The sequence below is a fragment of the Eucyclogobius newberryi genome, unplaced genomic scaffold (genome assembly GCF_026437365.1).
Source record: "Eucyclogobius newberryi isolate DKJ021-1_F unplaced genomic scaffold, fEucNew1.0.hap1 SCAF_2, whole genome shotgun sequence".
Lineage (NCBI taxonomy): Eukaryota > Metazoa > Chordata > Actinopteri > Gobiiformes > Gobiidae > Eucyclogobius > Eucyclogobius newberryi.
In genome coordinates, this window is record NW_027315834.1 from 18,899,845 (window position 1) to 18,912,583 (window position 12,739).

Sequence of the window (12,739 nt, forward strand, 5' to 3'; positions counted from 1 at the left end):
TGATCATTTTTTACATTGATGCTAGTTGCTTGCTTGATGAATGAACTTGTGAAAGTGAAAAATACATGTGTAAAATAAATAGCATTTTCCATTTTGTCATTCAAGTAAAAAAATTGTGTTAAACACAATGACGATGAGACCTCACAAAAATGTCTGAAAAATAATGTAATATTGTATTTTTTATACTTTCAACATATGTGTATGACTGTCTATTTATATACCATACCTAATAAATGGAATGAGAACCATATGCATATTCATGGATTTATTTTTCAGGTTTTACACTTTGAGAGATCTTTGAGGAAAATCCACAAAATTATTTCTCAATTCTGCATGAATGGTATATTATATAATATATATTATACTAAGTCTGAAGGTACACTAGTCATATGTGGGTAACTGAACCCAGAAGCCGAGTCAGTTTCAGGTGGTGCACTTGGAGATAAACCCCTCTGGTCTTTTGCTGCAACCCTCAGATCCAGATTGGTCTCTGACCTCCATCAGTCCTTTATTTTCTGCATGCTCCACCTCCTATTTCACAATCAATAAATCAGCCAACATCCTCAGGCCTGCTTCTTTGTTACACTTGTGTGTGAGCACTCGCTGAAAGTAGGCCATGATAGCGAAAGAATGTAAAGTAATGGCTAAAATGGGGCAACCCACTCTGGTGGCTTTGCTTTGGCTCAGCTCAGCATCTTGTGACAGTTGGCAGCATTCTCCACTGCTCTGTGAGAACTTGGATAAGAGCATCACATTAGGCCTGTCTTTATTCAGCGAGCCAGCTCAAGTGTAGCTCAATCCCAGGAGGAGGATGGGAGCATCTAGGTTAACAATATAAAGTATCTTCCCATCCCAAAGTTAAGGGCCATTCAGCTGACATAGATCACGAGTCACTGAGAACACAAATTCAGGAAATATGCATTTGATTTTTACTTTATCTTTACCAATTCAATAGCCATATGTAAGAACTGAATATAATGAGACCGTGGGCCCACCTATCGCAAATCATGTCTATCATCACAACTACTGTGGAATAAAAGCATATAAGTAGATTTGATTAGTCCATCCTTTTAATTATTAAACAATTGTATATTTGTGCCATTCTGAATGATGGAGAATCTCTAGATTCATCCAGATAAGAAAACCTTACATTTTTCCACTATGGGTAATAGTGGACAGCACACCTAGTAGCAGCCTGCTTCAAGAGAGTTTTTTAGAGACATGGAATATCCACAGCTGAAGGCTAATTGAAATTTCATAAATGCTACAGCTGTGTAGTTGTTTGTAGCTTTGGTACATACTCGTGTCATGATCCATAGTGGCCACCAGATGTCAGTGCTGTCTACCCTATTGTAAAACACTTCTGTAGTACTGTAATAAGAACGCTCCTCCTTTAAAGATTTTTTGAGTTTCAAATTTTGAGAAAAGAAAAGTATATAGCATTAGTGAATAGCTGACATCCTGATATGGAATAGAGGCTCAAATGAATGTTGGATGGTCAGTGCCCTACTGAGGGCTATGGATGCATACATTACATAGACTTAACAAGATGATTTTCCATACTCACTTTTGTGATATACTTTTTGTAAGTTTAATTTAAATGTTTTCCCCCTCACAGACATTCCCATTTTGTATTGTTCTGCATTGTATTTGGTTGCAATTCAATCTTGGGAGAGGTTGGCTTTTCTTTATTGTGATTTGATAAACATGCCCCACACCAGTTTACATAACTCAATTTAACTGGGTACATTTCATTGCGTCTTTGACACAGCTTAACAGAGTCAGTCGTGCTTAAATAGTTGTTCATGTCAACCTCTAGTGGTCGTTTTAAGGCTTTTGATGGACCATTGATCGTTAATCCATGCTTAGCTCAACCACTTGTTCCCAAATGCAACAAGGTGTGAGCTGAAAGTAAACCATGAGTGACGTCAGACAGCCATCGTGATAGGGACAGCGTAGTCTGGACTAAAGTGTTTATATCAGTACCAACTTAATCACAATCTTGGCAAATTCATTTCATAACATTATTGTAAAATATTTGTGATTAAAAATAAAAAATACATGATTAAATTTTTCCAAAGCAATTATGATCTGACAGGACAAAAAGCCAAATCCATTAGGAAGGACACCAGTGAAAAATTTTCCGGTCACAAACATTGGTATGTCTTTGTTGAAGGGCTGATGCAAGTCTCTCTCTGGCAACAGCTCACTGAGCTAATACAGAGACACCCTTTTTATCCATTTCCGTCATGCGTGGTAGCTTGCCATCCACTGCATTCAACTCGTCTTATTTACTGGTGACTTTGCTTGCAGTGGTCTTAAACAGACCTTCAAGAGGCGTTTGCCTCTGTACAGACAGCTGCAGCGCTCACTGTCCAGTTTTCTTGTCCTTTTGGAAACTAAAGCTGGTCCTGCGGCTCAGTTTCCGTTGTTTTTGAGCAAAGTAATCGGCCCGCGACGAGCTGGCCCGAGACTCTAAGATATAGTTCACCTGAAACAAGATAGATAGCTTGTTTGTTATCACACATTTTTGCAGTTCCATAGAACTGGGCCCTGTACTACAAAACTGGCTGAATTAATCTACGGGTAGACCAAACAAAATCTATGTTGGTACTAAACATATCACAAACTTTGTGGAGACAGTTAATTGTTTAATTAATTAATTAATTAATGTATGTACGTACGTACGAACATATGCATGTAAAGTTAGAAAAATATGTATTTGAACACCCTGTGATTTTGCAAGTTCTCCCACTTAGAATTTATGGAGGGGTCTGAAATTTTCATCGTAGGTGCATTTCCACTGTGAGACAGAATCTAAAAATGTTTTAAAAATAATTTAAATGAGTGTTATTGCTGCTAATGAGTATTTGTACACCTGCTAATCAACAAGAATTCAGACACTAAAAGACCTGCTAGTCTGCCTTTAAAAAGTCCTCTACTCCACTTATTATTCTAAATTAATAGGGCCTTTTTGAGATGCATAAAGACACTGTCCACCACACAATCAGTCAGACTCCAACTACTACCATGGGCAAGACCAAAGACTGTTAAAAGACAAAATTGTAGCCTTCCAAGAGACTGGAAAGGGCTACGGGCCAATTGGAAAGCAGCTTGGTCAAAAACAAAAACAAAAAAAATCAACTGTTGGAGCAATTGTTAGAACATGAAAGAGGCTAAAGATGACTGTCAATCTCCCTCAAACTGGGGCTCCATGCAAGATCCCACCTTATCAGTGATAAGAAAGGTGAGGAATCTGCGCAGAACTATGGGAGGAGCTGGTCAATGACCTGAAGAGAGCCGCTACCACAGTTTCAAAGGTTACTATAGGTAATACACTATGCAGACATGGTTTGAAATCATGCATTGCACAGAAGGTTCCCCTGCTCAAGTCAGCACATGTCCAGGCCCATCTGAAGTTTGTCAATGACCATCTGGATGATCCAGAGGAGTCATGGGAGAAAGTCGTGTGCTCAAATGAGACCAAAATAGAACTTTGTAGAATAAACTCCACTCGCCGTGTTTGGAAGAAGGATGATTACGTCCCAAGAACACAATCCCTACTGAGAAGCATGGGGGAGTTTCATTGGGCGTTTCTGCACAGGGGACAGGACGACTGCACCGTATTAAGGAGAGAATGAAGCCATGTATTGTGAGAAGTTGGATAACAACCTCCTTCTGTCAGTCAGAGCATAGAAGATGAGTCGTGGCTGGGTCAATGTCCCGAAGCACACAGCCAGGACAACAAAGGAGCGTAAGAAGCATATCAAGGTTCTAGAGTGGCCACTCTCCATATCTATAGCCAATAGAAAATCTTTGGCGAGAGCTGAAACTCCATGTTACTCAGCAACAGCCCCTAAACCTGACAGATCTAGAGAATATCTGTGTGGAGGAGTGGGCCAAACCTGGTCAAGAACTACAGGAAACATTTGACCTCTGTAATTGTAAACAAAGACATATATATATATATATATATATATATATATATATATATATATATATATATATATATATATATATATATATATATATATATATATATATATATATATATATATATATATATATATATATATATATATATATATATATATATATATATATATATATATATATATATATATATATATATATATATATATATATATATATATATATATATATATATATATATATATATATATATATATACCAAATATTGACATTGATTTTCTCAAGAGTTCAAATACTTCTTTGCAGCAATAACATACAAATAAATTAACAAAATTATACAATGAGAGTTCTGGATAGTTCTCACAGTAGAAATGCACCTACAATGAAAATTTCAGAGAAGTAGGAGAAATATGTAAATATTATTATTATTTTATTTTTTAAATCATACATGTGATTTCCAGGATTTTTTGCATTGTCAGAAAAAGCAAAAAAGTTTCTCTCGATGTGACACTCAAATATAAAACTCACCTTTAGAACAATTTCATTGACGGCAGCAGCGTCAGATTCAAAGTAGAGGGGTTTGTAGTCATGATTGCTCAGGTAGGTGAGTTTAAATATTGCATGACCTGTAGGATAAGATGGATAAATCGTTAAAACTACACTAGTGAGAAATTCAGATATTTAGTGTTAAACTGAAACATAAATAGATCATCATTTTACGTTTTGTTCATTGTAAACTTCAATATTGATCTAAAATTGTGCAATAAACTGAGAACTGAGAGCTTCAGTGGCATTGCATCGTAATGAGCAGTGATTTTTATTTACTTGTTTTTATTGTTGAAAATTGGCTATGTGACATTTTTGAAGCCCATCAAAAGCAGAGAAACCAGAGTATGAATTTTTGAATGAATCGCAACGAAGTGAAGAGCAATGGGGGGAAATAGGGGGTCAGTCAAAATATAATACTCATTTTGATCAGGCCCAGTGTGACAGATTTGGATTTATAGGGAGAGAACTTACTGGGGCTTCTTTCCTCCACCAGATCACAGGCACACAGGTGGTCCGAGTCTATGGAGATGGGCTTCTGTCTGATCCAGAACTTGGTGCTGGCTTTCTGATTGGTCACTGGATCAATTTCTACTTTCTCTCCTGAAATACCTAGGTTGTCAAAAAAGAACATGAGTCATTTCCCACTCTTCACTGCACTTGACAAGTACATGAGGCACTGGGAGCAGCCTGGCCATTACTACCTAGCTGCACATCTGTGGTAAACCGCAGCTTGTGGATCATGCTGATCTTGAAGGATTTGTAATGGTGACTACTGAGCATGTCCTGGACTGTGGTGATGTCAATTGGTGGATCCTCCTCTGAGCTCTCTTCTCCTCTGGAGCCTGGATGCAAGTGTTTTTAAATTATTTGAGCTGTTTTTCTTTGTAATAAAGCACATCTTGATGTGAACTTACTGTTTTCTCTGACCAGACAAAATTCAAGTGTACCCTGGGACTCCAGTGTGGAGTCTAAGTCAACTGCGACATTTGGCTCGGTCTGTTTCTCTAAACGATACATAGGTCCTAGAGGAACAGAAACACCTAAATGTACAATTTTTTTCAATAAATAAATATCATACATAGAGCAAATCGCACATCCAAACAGTTGCACACAGACAGACTTTTAAGGCTTTTTTTTAGTTCAAGTTTGTATGAGGCGAGATTTAAAATGGTTGCCTTTCTGTTATTTTATGGCTCCACCCTAAACCTGTTTCCCCCCGTGTCCTCACATCTTCTAACTGTACCAAAATGTAATTATTTTTAAAAAAAAATCAGGTCACCTCCATTTGCCACAAAATAATTCTTTTCAGTTTTATGGCTTAATAAAGCTTTTGTTTTGCAAATCCTACCTGAGCCTTTTTGAGAGCCTTTCCTTTTCTTCAAAGCTTTCTGGAGGATGTCATTCATGGTTACCTTCAGACTATCCACAGGTATTAAAGAGAAGCCACGGGCAGCATTTCTGCAACAAAAATTACAGGTACACGTACTTTATATATATATATATATATGCAGGCATCTAAACACTTGTTTGGTCCAAACTTACATTCTTACAAACAGAGACTGTCTAGAGGCAAGGCCAGGTGAAGAATACTTCTCTACTAAGGCTAATGTGCTAAAACCAAATTTATGGATGGGTTCATTTGAGTCCAGTGGAGGAAAGTCTGTGTCGACTTCACCATCATCCTCAGCAATGTGCAGACAGTAGGCATTCACATTCTCACTGTTAAAGAAAAGGGAGGGTTAGTGTGGCATTGTCTGTGTATGAAAACGAGAAGTTACAAGTCTGATATTACCCACTTGAGTTTAGGTTCCCGTCCTTCGCTTGTGTACTGCCAGCAGATTAGTCCAATCAGATCATGTACACGGGCATTGGCAATGGTTACCACAGTCATCGGATGAACCTTGTCCTGAACCATTTGCATAGAGAGGTAGACGTCTATCTTTTTTGTAGCTGTTGTCCCGATATGACCCTTGAAACAGAACACATATGCTAATTCACACTCCGGCATACACAGCGAATATGCGGGTGGACTTAGCGCACCTTGCCATCAAATTTGGAGTATTCATTGAAGGGGTTGTTGAGCTGCTGAGGACACTGCTCCAGTCGCAATGACAGCGTGGACTTGGTGCCTGAGGTCCTTGTTCGATCTTTAAAGTCGCTTTTCTCAAATAATGAGCCTAGATCCTCAACTGGAAAAACAATTTCATTATGATCTGCTTATAGTCTTGTGACATTGAAATTGTGACCACACCAAACTAATTTAACATTGTGATTTTTACTCAAACATTTATACATATTAATGCAATAGTTACAGTAGTTTAATCCGTTTTCTGTATTACCAGATTGAGAGGAGGACGTCCTCTCTTTCCACTGGATGTTTTTACACTTGATTTGGTTTTGTCGCTCTTTTCTTAGTCTTTCAAGTCTTTGGGCTGCAATAGAAATAATGTTGTCAATAGAAAAAACAAACAATTTGGTACTGCTGATTTTTATAGAACTAAAAACACAAGTTATGTCAGACACATGAGACTGCTTTCTTTGTTGTCATTACCAGGATGACAATTTTATTTGCAAAATCTTACATTAGCTGTATACTTTGGTTGGAGCCTTTTATCTTACCAGCAGCTATAGGTCTGTCCAGATTGTCGTGTTGCTGTCCTGATAAAACAGCCCAGAAGGTCAATATTCCATACAAACTAATTTCAACATCTACCCAGCCCGACGCCAACAACACACCAATTAGATTTTTATATATAATATACCATAACACCATACCATTGAATGCCCATCAACCAGACCGCTTTTCTCAATAACAAATGTACATAGATTCTAGACATTTTCACCAGGGTTTATTGATTATTGTTCACACACAAATCAAATATAAAAACTCTACATAGCCCCTGTATATGTAGCCCTGATGAAAGAAAAAAAAAATACTTGTGTTGTTACTTTTTAGTTGTTGCAGGTTTCTCACAATCTCCACTGCTGTTTTTACATGACAGTGGGGGTTAACCAGCACCCGTAGCCATGTAGTCATTGAGTCATAACTATTGAGTGCTTCATGAACTCCTGATTAAACGAAGAACATAGTCATGTTTCAGACATGCACAATGACCAAATATTGTCGACTGTGTATATCGTTATCAGCTATTGTGCTGTTTTTTGCAGGCTAGATCTGCAAATTGAGAATGACTCTTAAACGAGAGAACATATGTCTTGTTTTTGTAAACAGTGTCCAGATGACAACTGAAGCTTTTTTTTTCTACAATGGATCACCCCTGGACAAGTGAGGGATTACACCATGTATTGTTGTGCAGCAAAATATAAAACAGAATACAAAGCTTCTAACCCCTGATTTTCAGCTGCAAAGTGAAAATGGCAAGACAATTAAAACACTCAAAACAATATTACGTCAACAAATCAACTTAAAAAGCAGGAACTTGTTTCCATTTGATTAGATCACACTAACGCTTTTCAGAAATATTCCCAGATTGAGCACACAGCCAACCTGCCCGCACTTCCCCACACAAAAGCAGACTAGGCTTTCTGGCATGGTTTGAGGCCTGGGACACACTGGAAGTGTATTTCACCATATACGCGCAATAAGTTGGAAATTGGAAGGCTGCCTGTGTGAGGTGTGTGTAGGGAGCGGAGCATCAGATGCATTTAGATTTCAGAAACAGAATTCGTCTTCACTTTTATTTTTTACTTGTGGATGCCATGGCCAGCCTGCACAGACGGTCAATACAAGCCTGACACACAGCAGTGGTTTCACGAGCTGACGCTGCCAGTGTGTTTGGGGCCAAGACTAGAATAACCTTTACTCTGTGCAGTTGTTGTAATTTATTACGAACACATTGTACATATGTACATATTGTATATGTGACTTAAAAGTTTTAAATGATTCATTGAGAAACAAAAGAGAAAGCTTGCATTGCTTTTGATTAGCCAAAGACACACTGGTACCTGTGTTTGATCGCCGGCGAATTCCAAAGTCCCAGCTGGAGGTGATGTCCATAGACTGTGAAAGATCACAGGTATGATTGTCCGTCACATTACTGCCTGCCTCGTTCAAGGAGCCACCAGACCCTGCGGAGCCACAGCTGCTGCCAGGCACCAAAGCTAAGTGGCACTTCTCCAGATCAACATCCTGGTCGATTAGTACCATCTCACACATCCCTGTGTCATCACTGGTCACATGAGACTGTCTGATGTGGGCCAAAATAATAGCCGGGTTATCCAGGAAAGCCATTTATTCTCTGTATTAAATCCTGGTTTCAACTCTTGCTTTCCATATAGATTCCTTTCCTCTGTCAGCCTCTCTGACACACTGTGAACACAGTGTATGATGACATGCGCTGAGCAGTCATCTTTTTGCCTTATTTTTAACTTCTCTGCTTCCAAATCAGAATGGTTCCTGCGTAAAATTACAAAGGGAAATCATAGTTAAATTTGGCTAATTAATTAATAGAACATTCAAAACCATAATGAATGCAAACATCTTTGTAAATGCTAAAACTTAATGGTCGTTATCACATAACAAACACATCAGTGATGAACACACGAACCTGCGTATTTATACTGTGAACACGACTGTTTATATTTTCAACAGATAGATGGCAATAGCAAACATAACAAAGCAATGCCATACAATCAGGTAAAATGAAAATGGGCCAATAAACTATATTGATTTAATAACTGTATAACATGTATATAAACGAAGTTGATATTGTTATGAACTATAGAATAAACAGATAATAAACAGAACTAACGTTAATACGACTGGATAGGCTAACGCTAGCTCGCAAAACCAGTGCTAACTTCTAATGTCTGCTGAGGCTGATGTTAACACACTTGCTTTAGCAAAATTATCAGATGTGATACACGTTGTCATGTGTGTGAGAACAAGTTTAAGGAATGACTTATACAATCACTTATACTGGTTTTACAACATTTTCTGTTACAATCATCTCTTGAGATGCTGTCATCCGTCTCTAAGCTACACTGACGTAGCCTTGTATGCAGCCATCTCCAAGCCCCAGCTAAAATTGTTATAGCAATAAAATCTCGACAAGGCATGTATCCGGTGGGTATATTTAGTACATATTTAGTACAAAATCCAAACACAATTTCACGCAAAATGAGCACTTAAAACGTGTCACACAATTGCAAGAGAAGATGCTGCTAGCTGTTAGCAGCTATGATCATACCTTTCTGAAGTCACTTATAGATCTTTGTCTCATCTTTAATGGTCACATTTGAGGGAATTCGCTCGTATACAAAATACTCCATCTTATCAAAATACACTCTCCGTGACATGGGCGTATTTCGTTAAAACATGCACAGATCAAACACAGAACAAAATCACAATACAACTGCTGTGTGCTGAGCTCAGCTCGAGCAGCAGTTTAACCTCACATCCGGCGTTCTTTTTCTTCTTCTGTTAAATTTAATGGCGGTTGGCAACCAACTACAAAAGTGCATGTACCGCCACCTACTGGATTGAGTGTAGACAGGCGCTCAACGGGAACTATAATACTAACACGGGGGTTGTAGTAAACACTACAAATATGCTATTCATACAATAATCTTCCACTTAATCCTGTGTCATTCAAGTAAGTAACTATAGCCTTGCCATTTTTGTGATTGGATTGTAAGATGATTCAGCAGATGGAATTCCTCATGTGTGTTTTTTTTTTCTCTCTTTACATCCCGTGTTAGTTCTGCACATTACACTTAACTTTATTGAGATAGATCAGTTGTTCTAAAACGTTTTCATCCTGTGAATTCGGTGCATGTTTGGGAACCATTTGACTATCGGTCGGATTCTCCTCTCCAGTGCCCTGGAATAGACCTTACTGGGGAGGCTGAGGAGTCTGATCCCTCTGTAGTTGGAACACACCCTCCGGTCCCCCTTCTTGAACAGAGGGACCACCACCGCCTGTCCAGAGGTACTTTCCCCGACCGCCACGCGATGTTGCAGAGACGTGTCAGCCAAAACAGTCCTACAACATCCAGAGACTTTAGGTACTCAGGGCGGATCTCATTCCTGAGTCCTGCCACCAACAACCTTTTTTTGGCAAAAACCTCGGTGACTTCAGCTTTTGCAGATTTTGAGCATATAGACCCAGATAAATGATTTTGGTAAGGCAACAAATAATTGAGCGTCTAGTTATGATGTCATAAAGCAGACGCTATGTTATTGTATTTTAGGATTGTAGGATTTTTGACACGTTTCCACTCCTTGACATTTTCACCCATTTCAACAAGTTATACCTCTTTACGATCGCTTTCACCGTCTTAGGGGGGCTATTGCTTTAGACATTTTTACATACCAGAATATTTTTCAGTATTTGCAAAAGTAAATTGCTAATGCTAATGCTAATGCTAATTCCTGCCTAGTAAGGTGTTCCTTGGATACGTGAGCTATGGCATCAGGCCATGTTCCACCGCCCCTGCGTTGCTTTAAGTGCCAGCGCTTTGGGCACGGCTGCCAAGCAACGACATCAGTGGAAATATCAAAGCCTAAAGAATAAATTCTTCTGTATCTACCTGCGTTGCATCAATGAAATTTGACAATAAAGGAATATCTTATCTTATCTTAATAAAGCTGTACGGCGGAAGCACTGAACATCATGTTGGGGTGTGTTGTTGTTGTTGTTTTATGGTGGTTGGCATCCAAGTGTTGCATTACAGCCAGACTTTATTCCTCAGACTTTGTCGTAGTCCTCAGACTCTGTCGTAGTCCGTAAAAGTACTCCTTCCATTGCTTTGGTGTTACAAAGCCCATGAGGTCATGATATGTCTTTGTGACTTGTCGTAGAATAGTTGTTGTTGTTGTTGTTGTTGTTGTTGTTGTTGTTGTTGTTTTATGGCGGTTGGCATCCAAGTGTTGCATTACCGCCAGACTGTATTCCTCAGACTTTGTCGTAGTCCTCAGACTCTGTCGTAGTCCGTAAAAGTACTCCTTCCATTGCTTTGGTGTTACAAAGCCCATGAGGTCATGATATGTCTTTGTGACTAGAATAGTTGTTGTTGTTTCAGAGACCAACCGGCTTTATTCCAGGGAGACTCTTCTTCATCTTCCTCTCCTTCTTTGTTGTTTCAGAGACCGACCTGCTTTATTCCAGGGAGACTCTTCTTCATCTTCCTCTCCTTCTTTGACGTTCGGTGCTTCCACCGTACAGCTTTATTCTTTAGGCTTCATTCCATAGGCTTTAATATTTCCACTGATGTCGCTGCTTGGTAGCCGTGCGTCTACGAGACTGGACGAGGACAGGAGACCACCCCCACCCCCATCTCGTCACTCTGATCACTCTGACTCCCCAAAAGCAGACCCCCATCACTCCGACTCCCATTTAGCGCCTTTAGCCTGTTTTCTATATCTGCCCAATCAAGCTCCTTTGTTCCAAGGAATCTCCCTGCAGCTTTAGCAATGATCCTGATCCTTTCAGTTCTGCTTTGAGTCTGAGCAGCACAGTTTACAACATCCACCATAAAGAGTACAAAATCCTCTCTATCCACAACCAGGGTATTCTCATTAATTCTGGAACCTGCACACTTGGGACCTCCACTCTTGAAACCTTCACACTTCTTGGGAGCCACGCTGGCCTTTCTCATTTCGCCCTGGCTGGGAGCAGCGCTGGCTCCTCTCTCTGTATTTACTCTAAACTCGTTACTTGAAACTTTCTTGACTGCATCTGCATAGGATATACCTTGAGAAACCTTTATTTTCTGCACCTCAGCAGCTCTTTTGCTAAACCTGCATCCCCCGTAGGCAGAGCTATGTTCTTCCCCACAGTTACAGCACTTCAGTTTTGCTCCCACGTCACACTTCCCATACTCGTGATCTCCTGCACATTTACCACATCTTTGCCTCCCTCTACAGACCGCTGCAATATGCCCAAAGCGCTGGCACTTAAAGCAACGCAGGGGCGGTGGAACATATGGCCTAACGTCATGGCACATGAACCCAATGAACACCTTACTAGGCAGGCACCTCCCTTCAAGTGTTACCATTACCGACAAGCTGTCACATCTAACCCCATACCGGGTCACCTTCAACCGCCTAGCGTCCACCACCTTAGCTCCAGTCAAATTCTCCTTAACTTCATCCACAGACGTCGCCGTAGGGACACCTACGATAACTCCTCTGACCGTGTTTCTTTCAGCATCAGACACAAGAATGTCCTTTCCACCCAGACGTTTAGTTCCAATCGCCTTCCGTTGCTGAGCCGCGTCCTTGCACACGACCAGC

General features: G+C 39.7%; 1 protein-coding gene across 1 annotated transcript; it reads right to left on the reverse strand.

The window, feature by feature from the left end:
- Window positions 1-1,667: 1,667 nt before the first annotated feature.
- On the reverse strand, window positions 1,668-9,914 carry mapkap1 (MAPK associated protein 1). Its single transcript, XM_072454054.1, has 12 exons — window positions 9,693-9,914; window positions 8,449-8,899; window positions 6,822-6,914; window positions 6,523-6,671; window positions 6,279-6,451; window positions 6,025-6,201; window positions 5,831-5,940; window positions 5,397-5,504; window positions 5,184-5,324; window positions 4,954-5,091; window positions 4,462-4,559; window positions 1,668-2,491 (listed from the first exon to the last, which is right to left on the reverse strand). The coding sequence occupies exons 2-12, from the start codon at window positions 8,732-8,734 to the stop codon at window positions 2,369-2,371; spliced, it is 1,596 nt and encodes a 531-aa protein (XP_072310155.1). The 5' UTR covers window positions 8,735-8,899; window positions 9,693-9,914; the 3' UTR covers window positions 1,668-2,368.
- Between the last annotated feature and the right edge of the window lie 2,825 nt (window positions 9,915-12,739).